This window comes from Erinaceus europaeus, chromosome 1 (genome assembly GCF_950295315.1).
Source record: "Erinaceus europaeus chromosome 1, mEriEur2.1, whole genome shotgun sequence".
Classification (NCBI taxonomy): domain Eukaryota; kingdom Metazoa; phylum Chordata; class Mammalia; order Eulipotyphla; family Erinaceidae; genus Erinaceus; species Erinaceus europaeus.
In genome coordinates, this window is record NC_080162.1 from 19,680,706 (window position 1) to 19,707,134 (window position 26,429).

At 39.2% G+C, this 26,429-nt stretch overlaps 1 protein-coding gene across 2 annotated transcripts in view; it reads left to right on the top strand.

Moving 5' to 3' along the window:
* MYPN (myopalladin) overlaps positions 1-26,429 on the top strand; it is a 94,348-nt gene that overhangs the window by 24,895 nt on the left and 43,024 nt on the right. For both annotated transcript variants that reach the window (XM_007524165.2, XM_060194692.1), the window contains 6 exons: positions 2,528-2,579; positions 6,362-6,476; positions 8,310-8,381; positions 17,466-17,607; positions 20,419-20,442; positions 22,814-22,930. In XM_007524165.2, coding sequence (XP_007524227.1) covers positions 2,528-2,579; positions 6,362-6,476; positions 8,310-8,381; positions 17,466-17,607; positions 20,419-20,442; positions 22,814-22,930 — 522 coding nt within the window. The remainder of the gene's footprint in view (positions 1-2,527; positions 2,580-6,361; positions 6,477-8,309; positions 8,382-17,465; positions 17,608-20,418; positions 20,443-22,813; positions 22,931-26,429) is intronic.

Below are 26,429 nucleotides of genomic sequence, written 5' to 3' on the forward strand. Positions count from 1 at the left end.
AAAGCCCTTTAGAAAATATATAGAGGGACATACAAGCACTATGAGAGAAACAAAGCAAGAAAAAGAAATGGTTATATATGTACACATTTGTGTGTGCATGTGGTGTGTGTGTATGTTTAAAATTTTAGATATGTTGGCTAGGGAAAAAAAGATTGATTGATTGATTTTACCAAAAGCACTGTTAAACTCTAATTTATGATGGTGTGGGAGATTGAACCTGGGACTTCAGAGCCTCAGGCATGAAAGTCTTTTGAATAACCATTGTGATATCTCCTCCACCTAGGGGGAAAAAGCCTTAACCAAGCAATATTTGAATGAAGACCTGGAGGAAGTGAGGGAAGATACTCAAGGGAAAAGCAGGCTAGGCAGAAAATCAGCAAGTGCAGTGCTTCTAAAGTTAGAGCATGCCTATCCTAAGGTACAGAGTTGAGTCAACGTGACCAGCGTGGATTTGACAAGGAACTAAGTAATAGACAAGTTAGAAATTCAAATTACGTAGAGGTGAGGGAAACAGAAACCATGTCAGCCCTTGTGAGTCATTACAAGTACTTGGGCTTTTATACTAAGAGAAGATCTGCAGGATTCCGAGCAGAATCATAACATAATCTGACTTAGATTTTAACTGAGTTACTTTAGCTTCCAATTAAGAATGCACTGCAGAAAGTCAAGCATGGAAACAGAAAGACCATTTGGTAGTCTCAAAAAAATTTTTTATATTAGTCACCAAACTTACCTAACTAGGAAGAAATCAATGTTCCTTACATCTGTCTCTTTTTTTAATTTTAATTTAATTTTATTTTATTTTTTGTCTCCAGGATTATTGCTGGGCCTCGGTGCCTGCACTACAACTCCACTGCTCCTGGAGGCCATTTTTTCCATTTTGTTGCCGTTGTTGTTATTGTTATTACTGCTGTTGTTGGATAGGACAGAGAGAAATCTAGAGAGGAGGGGAAGGCAGAACAGGGGAGAGAAAGACAGACACCTGTAGACCTGGTTCACCACTTGTGAAACGACACCACCACCCCACCACCCCGACCACCACCCGCAGGTGGGGAGTCGGGGGCTCCAACTGGGATCCTTATGGCCAGTCCCTGTGCTTTGCCCCTTGTGCTTTTCACTCGCTGGGCTACTGCCCGGCCCCTTTCCTTACATCTCTATTAAGTTTTGTTCCTATTATCTTATCCTCTGAAATTTGAGTGGAGAACCACTCTTTAGGACTTAGATCATCTATAATACCTTATCTATACCTTAGTTTTAGTACTTACAATTCTATAAACTAGATTGTAAAGTCAAGACCAGCTCATTCTTCCTTGTATCTCTGTGACCTGGCAAAGCCCTATATACACAGCAGGTGTTCTATAAACAGTAAGAGAGTAAATACATGAATATAACATACTGTGCTATATACTTTTTCTTAAAATTTTAAATTCCAGTGCCTCCAATATTTATCTCTATTGTATCTCTCTGTAATTCACTATCTTTTTAAAAATTTTATTTATTTATAAAATGGAAACACTGACAAGACCATAGGATAAGAGGGGTACAATTCCCACCACCAGAGCTCCGTATCCCATCCTCTCCCTTGAAAGCTTTCCTATTCTTTATCCCTCTGGGAATATGGATAGAGGGTTATTATGGGGTGCAGAAGGTGGAAGGTCTGGCTTCTATAATTGCTTCCCTACTGAACATGGGCATTGACAGGTCGATCCATACTCCCAGCCTGTCTCTCTCTTTCCCTAGTGGGGCAGGGCTCTGGGAAATCAGAGCTCCAGGACACATTGGTGGGATCATCTATCTAGGGAAGTCTGGTTGGCATCATGTTAGCATCTGGAACCTGGTGGCTGAAAAAGAGTTAACATATAAAGCCATACAAATTATTGATTAATCATGAACCTAAAGGCTTTGCAGATGAACATTTGGGGGGGGGGGGTCCTCTGTTTTGGAAATAGCCAATAGGTCTATTTTAAGTATATTCCAAAGGGCCCATGAGTTTATTGAGTGAATCCAGGACCAAAGCTCTACTAGACTGCTGAGATTGGACTGCTGTTTTTTTTTTTTTTTTCTTTATGGCAGAATTTCAAACACCTCCCCCTCCAAGATAAAGTATAACTTGTTAATATTAGGACTGGCCGGAAGATTATCCACCTACATCTACAATGTTTGGGATTCACTGCAGTCCTTTCTTTTATTTAATCTGTGTAGGCTATAAACAAGAGGATTTACAAACACCACAGCTTGTCTGCTAAGAATGTTCTTTAGTCCAATGGCATCAGCAGGTGTTTTACATACTCCAAGAGAACTTGTGGAGTTTGGCCTGTCTGCTTTGTAATTGTAGCACTATCACTAACGAGAACTTTGAGCAAATTCTTCAACTACTTAGAGTCTATTTGGGTGTTGGGGTGTGTAAAGCTAAATGTTAACATATACACTCACTGAATCCATTTACTTCTACAGGTTTTCAAATACCTAGAAACAAGCTTAAGAAATCATCAATTAAAATTTTTATATCTTATTTTAATTTTTTCAGGAGTTTCTTCTTCTGACTCAGAAGGGGACCTTAATAAGGAAGAGATGAATAGGTAATTCCAATTTTCTACCGTACAGCGTTGACATCCTCAGATTCTAGAGAAAACTACTAATGGATCAGTGGAATTTAAAGAAAGCAGTTACAGTGTTAACCTAAAAAAAAAAAAAAAAAAAAAGCAACTAGGAAAAATTAAAGGGCATTCTCCTTTTTGCCTAAGTCTTGCCCCACAAGGTAATGTTAGTACTCTCAGTGTTTTTAAATGAGTTATCACCTATGAAATGTAATCGTCTTAAAGTTACAGAGTCAAAACAAATAACCTAGTGGTTTGAAATTTTTTATGACTGAACAATAATACCCACAATGTCACAGTATTTGGAGGTTCTAAATTATACTTACAAATGATCTGGGCAAGTCATAACCCTTTAACTAAGCAATTAGACTGAAATACCAAGAAAAATCAGAATGTTCATTGCCATCAGGAAGTTCACAGTCTAGTAGAAGAAAATCTATAGCAAGGAATGCATAGCAAGAACATAGGCAGTAAGAATGATAAAGTCTCAGAATGTGCAGTACTTGGCCCAAAAGAATATTTGTTGCTTGGAAAGGAAGAGAGGAAGAAAGGCTTCACAGAGTTAATGACCTTAATCTGAGTTTTAAAGGAACAATACATGGACACCCCAAAGCAAGGGAGGCAAAAGCATTCCAAGCAAAGGAGCTGTGGACAAAATGGGATTTGAGAACTAGAAACAGTCAAAACAGTCAATCTAAAATGGTGTTCAATCTAAAAGCTTATCTGAACCAAATGGCAATATTTGGAAGACTGGTTGAAGAGCTGTTAATTTTACTGGCCTATTACATCCTGCTCTTTAAGAGCAGAAATCTTTCTTCAAAATCCTTTCTGTATTCCTACCTCACAACAATGATTTTCTTTTAGTTCTTTTTTAATTGTGTTAGTGATTTTTTTTTTATTGGGAGGGCAGGGCCTACTTAAGAGAGTGGGAATAAATACAATGGATTTCCAAGCTGGAAACCCTAATTTACTACCTGTGTTAGTGATTTAATAGTGATTAACAAGATTGTAGGATAGTAGGGGTACAACTCCACATAATTCCCTCCACCAGAGTTCTGTATCCCATCCCCTCTATTGGAAGGTTCCCTATTCTTTATCCCTCTGGGATTATGGACCAAAATTCTTTATGGGGTGCAGAAGATGATTCTTTTAGTTCTTTGCAGATATGAACCAGAATAGATGACATCTTCCTTTAAATCTCATTTTTATGACTTTATTTCAATTCCTTCTTTTTCTTCCTGTCTCTTTATGCCATTTACTTCTCTTTTTTTAAAGTATTTTATTTATTTTATTTTTGAGAGAGATGCAGAGAGAGAAACACCAGAGCATTGCACAGCTCTGGCTTATTGTGGTGTGGGGGATTGAACCTGACACTTAGGAGTCTCAGGCATAACCATTATGCTATCTACCTCTGCTCCCATTGACTTCTTTATAAGTCTTCCTATCTACTTCATCCTTCTTTGTCTCCTTGACAGTCTTCAAGCTACACTCAGTTATTCTTTTTTTTAGTAGTCTTTTAAAAATATTTATTTATTTATTCCCTTTGTTGCCCTTGTCTTTTTATTATTGTTGTTATAGCTATTGTTGTTGTTGGATAGGACAGAGAGAAGTGGAGAGAGGAGGGGAAGACAGAGAAGGGGAGAGAAAGATAAACACCCGCAGACCTGCTTCACAACTTGTGAAGGGACTCCCCTACAGGTGGGGAGCCAGGGGCTCAAACCGGTATCTTTACGCTGGTCCTTGCACCTTGCTCCACGTGCGCTTAACCCACTGCGCTACCACCCGACTCCCTACACTCAGTTATTCTTTGAAAGTTAATTCTGACCGTACCATTTCCTTGACTTTAAAAGGATTATTATCTATGCAAAAAATAAAAACCAAACACACACCAAGCAATGATATTAAAAAGAACACCTTAACAAAGCAGATAATGAGTTCAGTAGAGCTTTAGGTAAGTTTGACTTCCCTAGCGTCCTCCACGCCTCCACTTCAGGCTCGTCACACTGCTGCATTCTCTCTTATACAATGTACTGTTCATTTTTACCCTCTTGTTCAATCTTTTCATTTTACTAGGAATGCTCTATCTCCTCTGCTGGAAAATTTCCATTTATTCTTAAAAGTCCAGTTGAATTCTATAATAAGCCACATATGTACATAAGCATATGCAGATACACTGGGCTGGACCTGTGTGTCATATGACCATATATATATATATAGCTAGTATTTTATAATAAACTCATCATACCCTTCTCAATGCTCTCATAACATAATGGGTATGAACTTTCATATATCAACTTAATAAGCAAGAAATACCTCATTTGCTTATTTTCCTTGAATCTATTTGCCATAGTTAGGGTTTAGCTTTAGTTGTGTGTAAGAGACTTAACATAAACATCACTTAAGTGAGACAAATATTTATTTCTCAGATACATAGAAATATGGATTTGGCTGGTAAAAAATGGCTCTATGTTCTACTTCCAGTCTGATTGGCATTTTCTGCTATAACCACAAGTATCCCAGCACTGGATGAAGCTTTGGTTCTGTGACCTCTTTCTCTAGCTGCCTATTTCTCTATCTCTGTCTGTGTCTCTCTCTACCTGGAAATGTTATCCTGGAACAGTGAAGCTTTAGTGATGATCAAAATAAAAATCTAGTTTTAGTGAAGTTTAGGAAATACAGACTTTATTTGGAATAGCCATGTAATTAAGTCAGGGATTCTATTATTGTAGAAGGAAACAAAAGCCTTGCAGACACTGGCAGTCTTTACAAAATTCTCCTTCAAGACTCCATTCTGCCTGATTGGGGAAAAAGAAATCGATTTCAGTCAGTATTGGATGTTATTTCACTGACCATGGTTATACAAAGACCCCCAGGACATATAGAAAAACAAAGACCACCCTAAGAATCTTACATGAATTTGACCTTCCCCAAAACCATACATGATAAGAATTCTTAATTCTCCATGTTAGAGTTAAAGAACCTAGGACAGAGATAGATAACACCTAGACAAGTAGGAAGCCATCTTGTCATTTATCATCTCCTACCACAGGTCATGGGTCCTTGTCCCAAATCTCAGATTTCTTTCAAGTCTGATGCTTTGTTGCTGCTTGACTACTGAAATCTTTAGCAAAGCAGGAGCCCTTTAACCAGAGGAGTGGCCATCCCTTCTGATCTCAATTTCTCCCTCTTATTAAATTAACTGACAAGAACAAAAGACCTGCCTCTTATTTGCAACAAAACTAAAATAATCATTCCTTTTGGCGATCTCTCCAAAATTATTTCTGATTCTTTTGCCTTTGAATAATCTCCTTAATTTAATTTTTTTAGACTTTAAGAACTCATTGACTCAGGTCATGGCTACTTTCTGTCATTTCTGTCATTTTCTGTCAAAATTCTGGAAGTAAAAAATTTAAAAGTCTGGCCTCTTACTTGAAATGGGGAGGAGAACTGAAATAGGGAGGATAAGTGCAAAAAAAATCTAAAATATTATCTTCTGCACATGTCTTGTCATAACACTTGATAAATCAAAGTGCAAACAACTAACCCTAAGACTGGAATGGCTTTACATACATCATCTTTGTGTTTCCTTTTCTCTATAAAGTATTTAACAAAGAAGCTGTCAGTAAACATTTATGAAATGAAGATAGATGAATTAAGTTTTTATTACATCCAGCTCAACTATAGAAATGATGATATTCTTTGTTTTGCTGAAAGAATTGTCACAAAGATGGATCTGTCTTATCTATGTTTTAATCATTTCTCAGATTCCAGAAGCCAAAGGAGATGCCACCCCCTCTCGCTACCTCTGCAGTCATTCCTTCAGCAGCACCACAAGCCCAGAATGTGGCGGTCCAGCCCACCGTGTCAACCCTCCAGCAGGTATAAAAGTTTAAGTGCTCCACTCCCATTTTAAGAATGCCAGGTCTGGAGAGAAAACTCACTGGGTCTGATGCATGCTATACCAAGTAGGTAGCCCAGGTTTGAACCCTAGCACTACATGAGAGTACCACGGTGGGACCTGGGGAAGCTCCATCCTGTGCTATGACTCCCAACCTTCCATATACATGAAAATGTTGTTCCTGGGAGTCCGGCGGTAGCACAGTGAGTTAAGCGCACGTGGCACTAAGTGCACGGACCGGCTAAGGATCTCGGTTTGAGCCCCCGGCTCCCCATTTGCAGGAGAGTCGCTTCACAAGCAGTGAAGCAGGTCTGCAGGTGTCTTTCTCTCCCCCTCTCTGTCTTCCCCTCCTCTCTCTATTTTTCTCTGTCCTATCTAACAACAACGATATCATCAACAACAATAATAACTACAACAAAAAAACCAAGGGCAACAAAAGGGAATAAATAAGTAAATATTTTTTAAAAAGAAAAGAAAATGTTGTTCCAATATCATTAAAATTGTGCATGCGCGGAGTTCCAACCATAGAAAAATAAGCGCTTGTTTTTGTTGTTCAGTGTAAGGAGAAAATATAAAAACAGAGTTGAGAGGTACATATGAGAAGATGCATCCATTAGAATGTAAGTTTTAAACAGCATTTTATTTTAAAATTATATATATTTAACAAAATGGCCAGGGAGTTGACTCAGCAGTAGTGTGGAGAACTTGATGCTAGAGCCCTGGTTTAATCCCAAAACTTTAATCTTCCAAAGCTGTGTTCTAATGTCTCTCACACGCTCTCTGTCTCAAGATCATCAAATATCTTTTTTTTTTTTTTTTTTTTTTTTACCAGAGCACTGCTCAGCTCTGGCTTATGGTGGTACAGGGGATTGAACCTGGGACTTTGGAATCTCAGGCATGAAAGTCTCTTTGCATAACCATTATGCTATCTACCCCTGCCAAATATCTTTAAAATGTGGCTTACAGAGGAATGTTTTACATGCAATGAAAATCAATATCCTTTGAAAGTATACAGTTTGATAAACTTTTACAAATGTACAGAACTATGAAGCCATCACTACAATAAATACTGTATTGAAAAGTTAAAAAAAAAAAGAATCTAAGTGAATCACAAGGTCCAGGGACTGTGACAGTCAGGGTTATCATATATATATATACTTTTTTTTTAACCAGGGTTATCATGTATGGCATATTTGTGCTCCCCTCTGTTGTAACTTCACCATGATCTGAGGCAAAAGGATTCCATCATGATAATCACGTTGTAACGCTGACATATCAGCAGCAGCTAATATTGCTTTAGAAATGTACTCTCTAGCTTTATAGGCAAGTTTCATAGAAAACGAAGCTCTTTACACATTTATCTCTCATCTTCTAACTCAATGAAGGTTACTAATTTCATTTAGATAAGATGCCAGTCTCACACTGACCCAAGAATATGAGCCTCAGTTTCATGGTTCTGCCAAAAAAAAAAAAAATTCCACTTTATATCAAACATCTCAACACTTTATATGTAAGATTTATTAGTTCCCAAGATGTGATCTGTAGCACCCTAAGAGACCCATGGAACTTCTTTAAAACTTTAGGGTTACAGCACACAGGTCTACATGAAGGAGCAAGAAGATGGACAACACAGATTTACTACAACCATCGCGTAGAAGTAAACTGAGATCAGTCTAAAATTTGATTTCTGTGATTTATAGATGTGGGAAACACAAGTCTTTTGGTTTTAGATTAATATCACACACCAATTCTACAGATGTGTTTATCTGTTTGACAATCTCAGTGACAATGAATCTACTGTTGGTTCCCTTCAGAGTCAGAGCCCTACCAACTATTTGCAAAGCCTGGATGGAAAGCCCATCATCGCAGCTCCCGTGTTTACAAAGGTAACCATGATGTCGCCTCTTTCTGCCATCACTTTAAGCATACAGCAAGTTGCAAGACTTAACTGATTTTTGTCTCAGGAGCATGATCTCTTATAGCACCATAAGTATAAGTGTAAAACTGTAATCTTGTAAACTATTATTAAACCACTAATATTAAAATATATTTTAAAGTACTAAGTACAAGATTCGATTTTGAAATTTGAAGTAACTGCTATCATATGTCTACAAAACTCCAGAGCTTTTAAATGTTGTTGTTTTTTAAAGGTTTCTTTTCATTTAATAGTGAGGAAGAGAGAGAGAAAAACAGAGTATTACTCTGGATCATACAAAGCTGGGGAGTTATTATTTCTAATAATAGTTTGTGTGATGAGAGAAATCTCTTCCCTACTCTAGGATGGTCACAATGATCTCTGTGGTCACCTAACTGCTATTAAACAGAGTAGCTATTCCTGTGTGGTTTCTAACCACTTGTCACTCCAGCGCTTTCTCTGGACTTTCAAAGGAATTGGGTTCCAAGTACTTATTTTTGGTGCTCAAGGAGATGAAGTTAAAAGTTTTTATGAAACTTAACATAAAGCCTTACTCTGGGACAAAGAACTGTTCTATCCATAGTATCTATCAGTTATTACGGTGTCAGATTCTGAGTCATATAATCTTCATGTTTACAACTGGAAAGTCCACTCAGGTGCTTTCATTTATACATTTAAAATAACAAGGGAGGCTGAGAGGTTCACCAAGGTGCTGAAGATCACGAGACTAGCTGGTGACAAAATCTGGACTGACATCAGTTTTCTCAATTCTCAGCTTATTATTCTTCCATTTGTATAACCTAAAACTTTGTTTCTATGTTATGCAAAATAATGATATCAATAGCAAAAAAATCAAGTCACATTGGTTTTTAGTGTTTTGTTCATTTGTTTGTTTCTGAAGACCAAATGGATAGAATTTAAGCCTGGATCTACAGTTTGTCATTTATATGAACCCCAAATGTATGCCCAAAGAAATTTTATCTTCTCAGAAGCATGCATTAGTCTAAAGGAATAGATCTCAATCGGGGTTCGTTTTACCCTTCAAGAAACACTTAGCCGGCTTCAAACTCCCACCACCCACCCCCTGCAGGAAGAAAGCTTCACAGGGTGAAGCAGAGCTGTAGTGTCTCTCTGTTTCTCTCCCTGTCTCTCTCCTCCTCTTAATTTCTGGCTGTCTCTATCCAATAAATAAATAAATAAACACAAATTTTAAAAAAAGGAAACAGTCCATGGTGCATAATGGTGGGAAAAGACTGAAGTTGGGGAGGGGGGGGAGAGTGCTCTGCAGACACCCCTCTCAAGGGGAAAAGAAACTGTACCCATGTGTCAACAGCCATACTGTAAACCACTAACCCTTCAATAAAAGTGATTTTAAAAATTCAAAAGAAAAAGAAACAGCAATAACTGGAGATATTTTTGGTTGTCACAATGAAAGGTGAACCTATTAGCACTCGGGGACACTGCTAACCTTACCCAGTGAATGCAGAGGAGGACAGCTTCCTAAAGCATCCACACCCTGAGGCTGAGATATCCTAATTTAGAGAAAAATGGCAAAAAAAGAGAGTATATTTTCCTATGAGTATTAATTTTATTTATTTATTATTTATTAAATATGTATTAGATAGAAAGTGAAAGGAAAGAGAAGATAGAGAGGGAGAGAGAGATACCTGCAGCACTGTTTCATTGCTTGTGAATTTCCCCCTCTGAAGGTGGGGACAGGCCTTGAACCTGGGACCTTTCACATTGCAACATGGACATTCAATCAGGCACATCACTGCCTGGCCCCAGTAGAGTATTAATTCTAAAGGAAAAGATAAAGTCACAACTTCCCCCAGAAGCATTAATCTCCCCCCCCCCCCCCCCCAGTGAGTGCTCAGTTCTGGCTTATGGTGGTTCTGGGGATGGAGCCTAGGACGTTGGTGTCTCAGGCATGAGTGCAAAAGGGTGAATTTTAGAGAAGTTCTACTATATTCACCCAAGGTGGCTCTGCAAGATCAAACACAGTCTAGAATGAGGCATGTTCTTCATACCCGTGATTGTTTGCCTATTCTTCTTCTTCTCCTCCTCCTCCTCCTCCTCCTCCTCCTCCTCCTTCTTCTTTTAACCATACCGCTACTCTGACTTATTATAGTGGTTATGGGAACTGAACCTGGGACCTTGGTGCCTCAGGCATGAAACTCTTCATGTAATTGTTAAGCTATTTCCCCCTGCCCCTGGGCAAGCATCTTTATGAGAAACAGATGTTTCTTGGTTTCTCAGGCTCGTTTCTTACTTGCTTTTGAAATTTTACATTTGCTAATTTCCCCAAAAACTTGAAGCAGAAAATAATGTGTTGTAAATTGGTAGATACAAGACCTTGATTAGTTGTAGAAATGGGTGCGTGGGTTGGAGGAGGAGTGTTTAAAATATAGTTAACAGAACCACCTCTAATTGTCTTGTGTTCCATTGCTAAATTACCTAGCCTTAAAACAGAGCTTAATGGGGACTGGGTGGTGGTGCACTGGGTTAAACACACATAGCACAAAGCTCAAGGACCCGCTAAAGGATCCTGGTTCGAGACTCTGGTCCCCACCTGCAGGAGAAAAGCTTCACAAGTGGTGAAGCAGGGCTGCAGGTGTCTATCTCTCACCCTCTTTATCCTCCCTCTTCTCTCAATCAATTTCTGTTCTACCCAAAAAAAATCGTGGTAAAAAAAAAAGTGGCCTCCAGGAGCAGTGGATTCATCGTACAGGCACTGAGCCTCAGCGATAACCCTGGAGACAAAGCAAACAAACAAAAAACAGAGTTTAAGTGGCCCAGATGCCATGCTCAATTGTTACATCCTAGAGACAGTGCCCTTCAAACTAAGCCACAGACTAATTTATATCAAGTCCCAATTTAAGTCTCTTCTTATCATCCGTACAGCCAGGTACCAGAGAGGCATCTCTATCTCCACTACATTTCAAATCTTCCTCGGTGCTTTGCCTTCCTTTCATCTGGACCACCTACTTTATATCTTTTCCAAAGCATCTGACACAATAATGGAGCTGTTTGTTTTCCTTCTTACAATATTTTTATTTATTTATTATTGGATAGAGACAGAGAGGAATTGAGAGGGAAGGGGAGGATGAGAGAAGGAGAGAGACAGAGAGACACCTGCAGCCCTGCTTCACCACTTGTGAAGCTTACCCTGCCCCACGCACCACAGGTGGTGATGGGGTAAGCTTGTTGACTGTAATGTGTGTGCTTAACCAGGTGCCTCACTGCCTAGCCCCAGAGCTGTTTATTTTTCTCTCTCCCTAGGACCATAAAAGCTATCTCTAATATCTAAGAGTCCATAAAGGTAACCATAAGTCCAATGGTTACTTATTCCTTATAGTTATATTTTATATATTATATTTATACAATGATTATAGTAATAAGTTTAACTGTTTTTGTAACTCAGATTATCTCCTACATTGATACTCTGGCAGATATATATACCTTTGATAAGTAAAAATGAAAAAGTAGTCATGAATTATTGTTTGCTGGCTTGCTTTTGTTTTCTCTGGTTTGTGGTGTGGGGGAATTCATGAGACCCAGACACTGAAGTTTCCTTCTGTAACCATTATGCTATCTCCCCCACTCATGTATATTTCTGTTGGGTAAAAATCTTTTAGACCATTAAATCCACGGTGGAAAAACAGCCTTGTAGTACAATAACTCAAATTTTTATTAGGCTTTCTCAGCCCTTGGGATATGAGCTTTTGTCCCCATAAATGGGATTAGAATTGCACGGAGGACGTAGGGAACTGAGATAGGCTATGGCTCAGATTGCAGCGGGACTTATCAGCAACCTTGTGCTTAGTCAGTGAGGGCAAGACTGAGGTCATAATCACTGCCACTGTCTTTAGTGAATTTCTGAGTCAGAGTCACTGATGACAGTAATCACATGACTTGAGCTGAGACAACTGACTATTTTCCTATGTTTGCTCAGGTCATTCCTGGTTTGTTTACTTCTGTAGAGACTTCCAGAATTCCAGCTCATTCTCTATAGTGCCCTACAATGTGGCAAGAGGCTTTTTCTTTTTAATGAATTCCTGTGCCTCCTTTAGTGATAGGGAAATACTGGTGCTGTTTTTTTCTTTTTTTCTCTCTCTTCTTTGAAAGAAGGGTAAAATAAATAGGTGTACTGTCCAGCAAGAACTGGGATCCCATAGGCTAGTTCACTACTGTAGTCACACATGAACTTTATGTTAATACAATTCTTTAAGGAGATAATTACCCTCCATCCTCTAGACAAAATCAAAAACTCACCCCGTCAGGGCTCACACTCCCTGAGTCTGAAAAGACAGTGGATCAGATTAGATTCTTGCCCCTTTTGCTGTTCCTCTCCCAGCAGCTGCTCTGGCAAGCTTTCAAGGCTCCAGCAGCCATGGCTCCAGCTGCTTCAGCAGTAATTTGAACAGTGTAAGGGGGCAGGGGAAACGAGGATTTTGAGAAGAGCACTTCATTATGTAATAGCAGAGGCAGGAAGCCCTGAAATAACTGGACCTGTGGCCGGATCCAGATTTCTGAAGATTATATTGGCCCCTCCCCAACCCAACAATTCCAAAGATTGTAATGACTCAACTGTTACACGGGGCATCTGCGACAATCGAAGGACAAAAGGGTCTTCAATCAAATAGTTGGTTTTTCTTTTTTTATTTTTATGTATGTATGTTTATATGTATGTATGTACGTATGTATTTTGCTCAGCTCTGGTTTATGGTCATTGAGGGATTGAATTTTGGACTTGGAGCCTCAAGCATGAGACACTCTTTGCATAATCATTATGCTGTCTACCCCTCACCTCAAATAGTTCTTTTATCAATAAAAACCTCTGTATTTCAACTTCAACCTAAAGCACTGTTCACTTTCACTTACTGCATCTCCCAAAGTAAAAATAACAGCTGTATTTTAAAAAGGAATACAATGACATCTTTTAACCAATAAGAGAGATTTTTTTTTCCTCAAGGATATTTCTGTATTATAACCACAGGTTTGAACCTCCTTAATAAGCAGGAGCTGTGTCCTTTTAAGATGGCATGGTTATAGTCGAGTCTGCACATAGCATGTCATTAGGAATAGCCTAAGAATGTGTTGAGCATGGCACCGTTTGTGCTCAAATGGTGTAACTGGTTTGGGCCCTGACATGCAGTTATGGGAAACAGATTCTTTTCATGAGACTTTTGTAGAAAAGCAGTTTCAGGAAATAATAACATTTACTAAGTGATTTTTAAAATGATCCATGACATCTCCTTTACTCTTGATGATATGTCACAATGGAAGAAGCTTCTATTTCATATCCTATTGCCTTGTATTACAGCATGTTACTTTGAAACAATGGGCATGTTATGAATACTAAAACACTTATACTTTGCCTGGACTCTCATTTAAAAAAATGCAGGTCTTGTTCTTGACAGTGTGAGCAATAATAGCCAACCAACATATATATATATATATATATATATATATATATATATATATATATATATATATTAGGAATATTGACAAGAATAAGAGGTGTATAATTCCACATAATTTGCACCACCAGGACTTACTTCCCAGCCCCTTCCTTGAAAGCTTTCCTATTCTTTAACCCTCTGGGAGCATGGACCCAGAGTCATTATGGGGTGCAGAAAGTGGAAGGTCTGACTTCTGTAATTGCTTCCCTGCTGAACATGTGTATTCACAGGTCAATCCATACTCCCAGCCTGTCTTTCTCTTTCCCTAGTGGGACCAGGCTTTGGGGAAATGGGACTTCAGGACACATGGTGGGGTCATCTGCTCAGGGAAGTCAGGTTGGTGTCATGGTAGCATCTGGAACCTGGTGGCTGAAAAAGAGTTAAGATATAAAGCAGAACAAAGTGTTTAATAATCAGGAACCTAAAGGCAAGAATATCACAGATGAAGATTTGGGGTCACCATTTTGGAAAAAGGTAGTAGGTCTATTTTAGGTATATTCCAAGGGGCCCTTGACTTTACTAGTTTTTGCCCAAGCCTGACATCTAATATGGAGGTGGACCCAGGTTATTGTCTGGAGAGATGGTGTCATAGTTGAAAAAAGGACTAGAAAGCTGTATCAGGAAAGAGAGTAGCTCCCAAATAAGGAAGAAGTATATAAATATTGTTAACTGTAAACCCCATCTATTTAATCTGGGGCTCGTATTCCACACAAAAGCCTAAGTAACCTCCAACCAATGTTATTCTTAATTGTAAGCAAGATATTTTCACAAGAAAGTCTTTTTACAAACAGGTTTTTGATGTAACTTCAGCAACTGAAAATAGCTGAAGTTCAGTAGCTGAACTGAATTACAAGCCATGCCAAAGCATAGGTTAGCCCCATTCTTCTTCTGTCTAATTTATAAATGTGCCATATTTTATTTATTCTATTTCTCTATCACCATCTTTTTGTGTGTGTCTGATTGTAGATGGATTTGGTCTAGTTTTCTGACTTTTTTGCTCCAACAAAAAAAATGAAACTCCATTATGGGTGAATTTCAAGGAGATATCTGAGTTGCATTGAAGTTTTCGATCAGCAGCTGTGTCACCTCAGACTTGAATACCAGGGTCCATACAGGTCAAAGGCTCAGCCCTGGGCACCACCACATCTCAGAGCTGAGCGGCGCTCTAGTCTCTATGTAGATCTATCTCTAGCTATCTCTCACACAAAAGAAAATAAATCAGTCTCTTAAAAATAGAGTCATATTTGTAATGGTGGAAGTACCACTTATTGTTATTTTTTAAAAAATTAATCAGCCCCCAAACTTCAACATGGAATTTGCTTAGATATGAAAGTGATATTTACCGACTTCCAAGAGCACCCAATATTCATAATATTTCTTAATTTCACTACTGAGAACATTTCCTAAATGTTACTAAAAGGTATTATTTTGGGTAGACAAGAAATAAATCTGATTTTTTTTTTTGACCAAATGACTCTCAGACACTACTCTGAATTATAGGCAAATAAATTTAGGGATGAAAAAATAACATTAATGCTCAAAAGCAAAGAAAGAAACATTACTAAACTTTGGCTGTGGCTGGAAGGTTTCACAGAGGCTAGAGTGCTATCTCTAAAAGTATGAGGTCCTCAGAGGGCTCTGAACTCCAATTCCATCAAGACCCAGAGAGAGTAGAAGGGAAAAAGGAAGGACATTTGGGAGGACTAATAGCTGTAGGTGTGACTTAGAAAGAAAGAGAAGGCGGGACCATGGGGGGGGGGAGGACAACTATATATATAATATACATAATTATAGAAATAATAACCCATGTCTGTGACCTTTGGAGAATTACTGCAATTTCCAATGGAGAGAATGGGGACACAGAACTCTGGTAGTGAGAATGATGTAGAATTATATCCTTATTGTCTCATAATTTTGTAAATAAAAATTAAATTGCAAATTTAAAAAATAGGCATAAAGTCCTGCATTCAGTACCTGTCATTGCATGTGCCCAAGTGATGTTCTGGTTTCTCCTCTCTCTCTCTCTCTCTCCCTCTCTCTCTCCCTCTCTCTCTCCCTCTCTCTCTCTCTCCCTCTCTCTCTCCCTCTCTCCCTCTCTCTCTCTCTCTCTCTCCCTCTCTCTCCCTCTCTCTCTCTCTCTCTCCCTCTCTCTCTCTCTCTCTCTCCTTTCCTTCCTTCTGTCCTCCTTTCTCTCTCTTGTGTAAATAAATAAATCCTTAAATAAAATAAACTGTGATATATTTCAACAGAACCAAGAACTCATAAGGGAAGAATCAGCAAAAGTGAAAAGTGGTTTGGTGTCCAGTGTCCTAGATGGAAGGAAACTATTTTATAGTGGGTGAAGGGTGCTGAATATATCCTGGGAAACGTGAAAATGTACCCTCGTGACAAGTGCTGTATATCAGCATTTCCTCAATAAGATGATAAAATTTAGAAAACTTTTCCATTGGCAAAAACAAAACATTAAATTTGTGCTATAGCACCCCCTAGTGGTGACAATACTAACACCCCTTATAGCTAAAGCCAGGTGGTTGTTAACTTGTTTTCCTCAAAGGCTATATGTATGGAAAGACCACACACAAAATATTATGAACTACTCAGACAAAAGCAGTAAAAAAAAAATTCACAAAGTATTTTTAGGAATAAATGACAACAGCAAAAAAATTAAAATAAAAACAAAACCAAAAATCAAAATAAAAACCACCACCAAAAATTATATATATATATACATTTTTTTAAACTTATAAAATGGAAATACTGAAAAGACCATAGGAAAAGAAGGGTACAATTCCACACGATTCCCACCACCAGAACTCCGTATCCCATTTCCTCCCCTGATAGTTTTCCTATTCTTTATCCCTCTGGGAGTATGGACCCAGAGTCATTTTAAGATGCAGAAGTTGGAAGTCTGGCTTCTGTAATTGTTTCCCCGCTAAACATGGGTATTGGCAGGTCGATCCATACTCACAGCCTGTATCTATATTTCCCTAGTGGGGAAGGGCTCTGGGGAAGCGGAGCTCCAGGACACATTGGTGGGGTTGTCTGTCCAGGGAAGTCTGGTTGGCACCATGGTAGCATCTGGAACCTGATGGCTGAGTAACGAGGCTCAAGGGTTGACATTCCACACCTGACGTTTCTGGATGCATTCCAAAGTGAAGCATGCCGAGGTGGTACTTGCTACATTGATTTGGTCGAGATCAGCAGATGCAGCATCAGTTAGTAGGAATTGAGAGAAGCATACAGGAAAGTAAGCCCCATCCTAGAGGTTCCAGGACTGAATTCTCCAAATTCTTTGCCCAGTATTTAATGAATTTGTCTGCAAATTCATTAAATACTGCAATAGAGAGGAAAAACTGCAATAGAGAGGAAAAACAAACAAACAAAAGACACAAACAAGCTTCATACCGGCTTACATGTTTCTAATCTTCAGAAAGAGACCAATGTGCATCAAAGAGCTGAAATTGCTGGAAATGTAGATTTGGAGAAAATTCAGAAGTGGAGGTGATGGAATCTTTTTCTAAAATTCAACACTGTAACAAGATCCAAAAATGTAAACTTGTTGAGTTCTAACACTATTCTTCTCATTACAGATGTTACAAAATCTATCAGCCTCTGAGGGCCAGCTGGTTGTTTTTGAATGCAGAGTCAAAGGATCCCCATCTCCTAAAGTTGAATGGTACAGAGAAGGAACCTTGATAGAAGATTCCCCAGATTTCAGGATTTTACAGAAAAGTAAGTTGATGCTTTACTTTCATTGTTTTTATAGTTGATAGTTGATTTTTATAAGTTTATTGCATACATTTTGCAACCTTTAAAGTTAATAAAATAGAGTAAGAAAGAATAAAATTAAAAATCACTTGTAACTATGCTTGCCAGACTGATATTATTATTTCAGTGTATAGTTTCCAAAAAATTTTTCACAGACGTTTTTCTTTTTTTTCCACAGACATTTTTTTTTAACCAAGGGTTTCATACGTGCACAATATTGTCAAGCAGCCTCCCTGACCCAACTTGTCTTTTCTACAAACTTAGAAAGAAAAAGAGGGAGATTGAGAGAGATGAACAGAGAGAGGAAGAAAAACCAAAGCATTTCTCAACCATAAATTTTCCTTTTAGTCCATATGGTCCCAGAGAGTGAGCCCAGGTTAAGTGCACACATTATAGTACGCAAGGACCCAGGTTCAAAGCCTGGTCCCCACCTGCAGGGGAAAACTCCATTCATGAGTCATGAAGGAGTGCTGCAGGTGTCTCTGTTTCTTTCCCTCCCTATCTCCTCTGCTCTCAATTTCTCTTTGTCTCTATCCAATAATAAATAAATAAAATACTAAAGAGGGAGTGAGTGTCCAGGGCCTCATGCATGGCAAAGCATATAATCTATTGGACGAGCTGTCCCCTAGCCCTCATGCATTTTTAAAGAAAAATAAAGCATATTATTGGTTTTTTGTAAAGTGATTTTTTGAATTCAATATTTCAGGAACATCTTTCAATGTGAATCTAGATGACTCTTACTTTAAAAATAAATCAAAGGGATTGAAAAGTTATTTACCGGGAGTCGGGCTGTAGTACAGCGGGCTAAGCGCAGGTGGCGCAAAGCACAAAGACCGGCATAAGGATACTGGTTCGAACCCCGGCTCCCCACCTGCAGGGGAGTCGCTTCACAGGCGGTGAAGCAGGTCTGCAGGTGTCTATCTTTCTCTCCTCCTCTCTGTCTTCCCCTCCCTCTCTCCATTTCTCTCTGTCCTATCCAACAACAACAATAATAACTACAACAATAAAACAACAAGGGCAACAAAAGGGAAAAAATAAATATAAAAAAATAATAAAAATTAAAAAAAAAGAAAAGAAAAGTTATTTACCCAGTAAAACATAGTTTGTCATGTGTGAGGACCCAGATTTGAATTATCCCCTCCCCCTCTCTGTCTCTATCCTTAGCTCTCTGCTTGATATGGCAAGGGGTGTGAGGGGGACAAGAGTTCACTGGAAGCAGTGGAATCATGCTGTCACAGAAAAATACCAGTAGTAAAAAATTAAATTATTTTTTTTTAAAAACTCAACACAAGGTTAAGAGATAGTTCACTATGTAGTACAGCCTCTGACCATACACAAGGTCCTGGTTCGAGCTCCAGCAGCTGATGGAAACACCATGGACAATACTAGGAGAGCTCAATACAGTGCTGTGGTATTTCTCCTCTTTCTCTCTCTCTGTCTCTGTCTCTCTCTCTCTCACTGTGTGTGTGTGTGTGTGTTTATTATGTCTATTTGTTGGATAGAGACAGCCAGAAATTGAGTGGGAAGGGGGAGATACGCGGGGAGAAAGAGAGACACCTGCAGCCCTGCTTCACCGCATGCGAAGCCTTTCCTCTGCAGGTGGGGGCTGGGGGCTTGACCTAGGTCCTTGTGCACTGTGACGTGTGCTCAGCCAGGTGCGTCACCACCTGGCCCATATCTCTCCCCTTTCTACTTGCTTCTCCCTCCCCTTCCTTCTCTCTTCTCTTACTTCTCGTAAAACGAAAATAAAAATTGAGCCCAAGAGGCTTCTCAGCAATATCACACACATGTAAATCCCTGTGTGCACTCCTCAACACCACAATAAAAAGAAGAAAATAGTGAACCAAGTGCGGTCACTTTTATGTTTATTTAACCTTCTGTTGTTAAACTTTAAATCATTCACAATTTTAACTATTAAAAACTATGTTTCAATGCTTGGGAAAAGAGAATAGTCTTGGGAGTCGGGCTGTAGCGCAGCGGGTTAAGCGCAGGTGGCGCAAAGCACAAGGACCGGCATAAGGATCCCGGTTCGAACCCTGGCTCCCCACCTGCAGGGGAGTCGCTTCACAGGCGGTGAAGCAGGTCTGCAGGTGTCTATCTTTCTCTCCTCCTCTCTGTCTTCCCCTCCACTCTCCATTTCTCTCTGTCCTATCCAACAACGACAACAACAATAATAACTACAACAATAAAAACAACAAGGGCGACAAAAGGGAATAAATAAATAAAATAAATATTAAAAAAAAAGAGAATAGTCTTTGAATGTGCATAGGATAAATTCGAGTGCTATAAGAGTTACTGTAAAATCATATTGTTTTCAGATTTTGTATATGTATTACCAAAATCCCACCCCAAAAGTTGAATTTAGAATGATCAAATAATTGATCATTCAGTCTGATGCTTAAGAGAGCGGATGAAAGTACTATTAATAATTACATATGTATCCTAGGGGTGAACCAGCTCTGTCCCAGTTGAATTGGACACATTGACTTAGCTGTATATAGTCTACTGTAACCAGCAATATATGCAAATACCTTTTGCCTCACAACTTTACCAACAATAAATAGTACATGCTTTCTTTTAAAAATAAATGGCTGAAGGCTTGAACCCAGGTCTTTGCATATTACAATGTGTGCACTCAACCAGCTGTGCCACCTCCCAGCACCTCAAATTTCTACTAAGTATACAAGAGAGCATTAAATTCTCTAGGAAATTTCTGATGAAACTATGGACTCTCAATAAAAATAACTGCTCATAATCTTTTCTTTTTCCTTTTAGAACCTCGATCCATGGCAGAACCAGGTAAAGACTATTTCAACTTTAATTTATTAGTATGTAACCAGTGATTTGGTATATACAATAGAATATATTGAAATCATAGTTGTCAACAAAACATTTAAAATAACTTTTTAGAAAAGTGATTCAAAGCAAATCTACCTATTATGATAGGAGGAGAAAATATTTCAGGATTTCATCCAATCCAGATTTTTCACTGAGAAACTCCATACACAAAAAATTTCAGAGTTACCCCAATAGGTCCCTGCCCAGAATAAGTCCCAGAATATTTCCCCAGCTCCATCATCTAAAATATCACAATCAGAGAACTTTTCCTTCCACCTGAAAATACAGAACACTTTATTTTATCATATGGGTATAAACATAATGTAGATGAAATTGCCAGATTGGTTTTTGGAGGGTAGGTTGCTATAAAACAAGACTATGGGTTTTTTGTTTTTATTATATTTATTTTTTCCTTTATTAGGGGATTAATGTTTTACAATTGACAGTGAATACAATAGTTTGTACATGTATAAAACTTCTCAGTTGACTATGAGTTTTTAGGAAGGAAAACAGAAACATATAGGCCAAAGACTCAGCAAAAGAACAAAGACATCAACACTTTGGTTTTCCGTAGTTTAGAACTCTTTTTTACTAAGAATGGCTTAAACAATAAGAAGAATGTGTTCTCATATAATTCAATGCCCTAAGGAAGTCTTAAGATTCATTAGTTTAGCATCTCAGAAATCACTGACACATAAATCTCTTTTCTATTTTTCATTCTATCATTTTTGGAGCATCCTCTTAAATTAGTTCTACTCAGATACCCAAGATGACTGCCACAGTTCTGGAGGTACATGAAGATAATAATATCTGGAAAAAAAATAAAAGGGGGGGGTGGGATATAGCATTCTCACTTGTCCTCACTATAGAGCAAGGAATACTTTCCCAGAAATTCCCTTGAAGACTTTCCTACCATCTCCCTGACTAGAACTGTCAGTCACGGGCCACCACTTAGTATAAACAGTGATAGAATTACTGGCCTAGGCCAGCTTGCCTCAAAAGACATGACCATTCCAAGGAGGATGGGCAGTCTATGGATAAGGAAGAAGGAAGATGAATTACTGAGTAGTTATTCAATATTATCTGCCATTGTTTCCTGTATAGGTCCCCTCGAAGTTGTCTAATTCAATTCAGTTAACATGAAGTACTGAGATAGCAAGTTTCTCCTAGTACAACTATGTATGATTAGTTTTAAACTAATATGTTATATATAACATGTAATACATATAATATGTATGTATTACGTATGGGGTGAAAGAATTTCTTTTTATCACTTTACTGAGGATAATGGTTGTGCTTAATTAATTTAATGTCAGTTCTACTGAGGTATAACTGGAGAACATGCCACTTGCTATCTTATACCTCTCTTTATTAACTGCCAGGACATATATGTAGAGGCGCATAGATAGTTAAATGTAGGCTACAATCATATGACTTTATCTTGGAATCACTTTTTAAAAAAAATTTTTAATAGTTATTTATTCTCTTTTGTTGCCCTTTTTTTATTGTTGTAGTTATTATTGTTGTTGTTGGATAGGACAGAGAGAAATGGAGAGAGTAGAGGAAGACAGAGAGGGGGAGAGAAAGACACCTACAGACCTACTTCACCGCTTGTAAAGCGACTCCCCTGCAGGTGGGGTGCCGGGGATTCGAACCGGGTTCCTTACGCTGGTCCTTGTGCTTCGTGCCACCTGTGCTCAACCCGCTGCACTGCCACCCGACTCTCTGGAATCACTTTTAGAATGAAAGAGAGATCATGCTGTGTATATGAGTAATCCATAAGAACTGATGTGACATTACAAAGAGAGAAATGCACTTTACTCTTCTATCGCTGAAAATTTCAAGTTATTCTATAGCTAACAACTATTAGTTTGGTGAAATACTTTTTATTATCTGGTTCTAATGGTGGCCTTAATTTAAAATCACCTTATTGTAAAGTTCCCCAGGGAAATAAGAAGAGGTAAGGATTTAGAAAACATTTTATTTGTCCTTAATTTCACACAAACCTCCTTTTGCTTTGACTACTAATTTGTCTTTGTAATTTTTAAGTTTATTGTTTCTCAATTCTATATAAATTGATAACATAAAACAGGAAATAATCCAGGGGGGCTGGATCATTTTGGCAATCATCTATCTATATGAAATTAGTGGTTTCCTTGACTCACTTAGCCTGCTAATCATTTCAAGCTAATAAGTTTTGGATTAAATATTTCCAAAAAATTTATGTAACAGCCTTTCATAGTGACGTTGGTAGTATCACTATCTAATATTGGGAAATCCCATTCTCTTCCCATAATTAATCTGACAACTGCCTTGTTTTGCCTGCATTCAGAAGAGATTTGTACTTTGGTCATTGCTGAAGTGTTTGCAGAAGATTCTGGATGCTTCACATGTACTGCAAGCAACAAATATGGTACAGTGTCAAGCATTGCACAGTTAGATATAAGAGGTAAGGGCTATTTATTCTATATTTTTCTTTTTTATTTGTGATTAATAGTGGGTTATAAGACTGGGAGGTTACATTGTATAGTTCAGTACCACACCCACCACCAAAATTGTGTCTCCGCCCTACAGCCTCCCAAAGATAACCACCAAAATTCCCACAAAGTCCTAGAAACCAGGCTTTTGTTTGTTTATGGGTTTTTTTTATTTTTGCAAATTCATGTATATCACTTTTTTTTTTTCTGCCTCTGGGGTTATCGCTAGGGCTCGGTGTGAGCACTACAAATCCACTGCTCCTGCAGCCATTTTTTGGATAAGACAGAGAGAAATTGAGAGGGGAGGAAGACAGGGAGAAAGACAGACACCTGCAGACCTGCTTCACCACTTGTGAAGTAACCCCCTTTGCAGGTGGGGAGCCAGGGGTTCAAACCCAGACCCTTGTGCGGGTCCTCACTCTTTGTACTATGTGCGCTTAACCCAGTGTGCCACTACCCAGACCCTCCCCCGCCAACCATGTTTGTCATTTTTCTACATTCCACATCCAGTAGTTGTTTTTTTGTTTGTTTTTTTTTAACTTGAGCTCTGCTCAGCTCTGGTTTATGATGATGCAGGGAACTGAATGTGGGACTTTGGAGCCTCAAACATGAGAGTCTCTTTTGCATAGTCATTATGCTGTCTCCACCTCCCCCAGTAGTTGTCTCTTATCTCTTTACTCTAATTTCACTAAGCATAATTACCTCCAGTTCCATACAGTTTGTCCCAAATTCATCCATTTTGTCCTAATATCATCTTTTCTGATTGCAGAGCAGTATTCCATGGAATAGATATCCCATAACTTATTTGGCCAGTCATCTGTTCACGGGCATTTAGGCTGCTTCCAGTCTTTGGCTATTGTGGATAATGCAGCTATGAACACAGGGGTGTATATGTCCTTTCTAATTTGTGTTTGTGTGTTGTAAGAGTTCTCTAAATTCATTATGAGAATGCAGAGTTTGCATTTCCTTTTACTTATTGAAGCACTGCTCCACCACTCATGAAGTTTCCCTCCTGCAAGTGGGGACTGGGAACTTGAATCCTGGTCCTTTTGCATAGTAATGTGTGTGCTCAACTGGGTGTGGCATCTTGTGCACTGTAACATGTGCACTCTACCAGATGTGCCACTGCCCAGCCCCCATGTTTCACTTCAGCTGCTTTTCTTTTCTTTTCTTTTCTTTCTATTTTTCTTAAAACTGTTTATTTATAAAAAGAAAACATTGACAAAAGCCATAGGATAAGATGGACTGTTCCTACTCATGACCACAGAATGTGAGCTCAGATCTAGAGGGATGCAGAAGTCACACAGGCTCCTAAGCTAATTATGGGCCCCAGATCACATCTTTTCTTTCTTTTTGCCTCCAGGATTATCACTGGGGCTCGGTGCCTGCACTACGAATTCACTGCTCCTGGAGGCTATTTTTCCCATTTTGTTGCCCTTGTTGTGGTTGTTATTGCTGTTATAGCTGTTGTTGGATAGGACAGAGAGAAATGGAGAGGGGAGAGGAAGACAGAGAGGGGAAGAGAAAGACAGACACCTGCAGACCTGCTTCACCGCCTGTGAAGCGACTCCCCTGCAGATGGAGAGCCGGGGGCTCGAACCAGGATCCTTAACCTGGTCCTTGAGCTTTGCGCCACCTGCGCTTAACCCTCTGCGCTACCACCCAGCCCCTCAACTGCTTTTCGTATGGATCTAGCTTGACTCTCCTAAAAGATTTAAATTATTGATGAAAAAATTTTATTTTATTTATTTATTATTGGATAGAGACAGAGAGAGATTGATATGGGAGGGGGAGATAGTGAGGGGGAGAGACAGAGAGACACCTGCAGCCCTCTTCACCACTTGTGAAACTTCCCCCCTTGCAGGTGGGCACCAGGGGATTGAACCTGGGTCCTTGCATACGACAGTGTGTCTGTCTAGCCAGGTGCACCACCACCTGGCTCCTGAAAAAAGATTTTACATTTATGTTTTTAAAAAAATATTTTATGTATTTATTAATTTTATTATCTTATTTGTTTATATATTTTGGATAGAGACAGAAAATGAGAGGGAAAGGGGGAGATAAAGAGACACCCGCAGCCCTGCTTCACCACTCCTGTCTGTCTCCCTCTCTATCTCCCCCTTTCCTTTCGATTTCAGACTGTCTCTATGTAACAGATAAATAAAGATAATAATAAAAAAATTAAAAACAAAAGAGAGGGGAGAATGAGATAGAGAGGGTGGGAGACAGAGAGACACCTGCAACCCTGCCACCACTCATTAAGCTTTCCTGCTGCAGGTTGGGACTGAGGACTTGAACCCTGGTCCTGGTGCACTGTAATGTGCGCACCAGATGCACCACCATCTGATCCCTTATTATTGTTTTTTTATTAATTTTTATTTATAAAAAGGAAACACTGACAAAAACATAGGATAAGAGGGGTACAACTCCCCATAATTCTCACCACCAGAACTCACTTCCCAGCCCCTCCCCTGATAGCTTTCCTATTCTTTAACCCTCTGGGAGTATGGACCCAGGGTAAGTGAAGAACGTGCAAGGTCTGGCTTCTGTAATTGCTTCCCCACTGAACATGGGCATTGGCAGGTCGATCCATACTCCCAGCCTGTCTCTTTACTTCTCTAGTGGAACGGGGCTCTGGGGAATTGGAGCTCCAGGACACATTGGTGGGACTGTATGCCCAGGGAAGTCCAGTTGAGATCATCTGCCCAGGGAAGTCCGGTTGGCATCATGGTAGCACTGGAACCGGGTGGCTGAAAAAGAGTTAACATATAAAGCCATACAAATTGTTGAACAATAATGAACCTAAAGGCTGGAATAGTGCAAATGAAGATTTGGGGTCTCCATTTTGGAAATAGCTAGTAGGTCTATTTTATTCATATTCCAAAGGGCCCATGACTTTGTTTTTGCCTGAGCCTGACATCTAATATGTAGGTGGACCCAAGTTGTTGTCTGGGGAGATGATGTCATGGCTGGAAAAAGGGCTAGAAAGCTGGATCAGGGAAGAGAGTAGCTCCCAAATATGGGAAAGGTGTATAAATATTGTTGACTGTAAACCCCATCAGTTTGACCTGGGGCCCATATTCAGCATAGGAGCCTATGTAACCTCTACATCCCTGGAGGTCCAAACTCGCATTCTATGGTCATGAGTAGGAACATTCCGAGTTGTACCAATTTAAGGACCCATCTTCTTCAGGTGGTAGATAGAATATGTTTTCCACCCCTCCTTTGGAGGATGGAACATTCTTTACGATTGTTGATCCACACTGAATGCAAGGTCCTCTAGGGGACCCTAAAGTGGTCCATCATGTAGTTCCTGACGGAGATGACCAGAGATAATGGAGAGGGGGATCTATCTGAGGTCTAGGCTCATCGTATCTGTGTGGGAATCTCAGGACTCCCTGACTAGGGCCCCAGCTGATGGGGTGGCCTGATAGTGACTAAAGAGTCATCATTAAAGTATACTAGTATCTT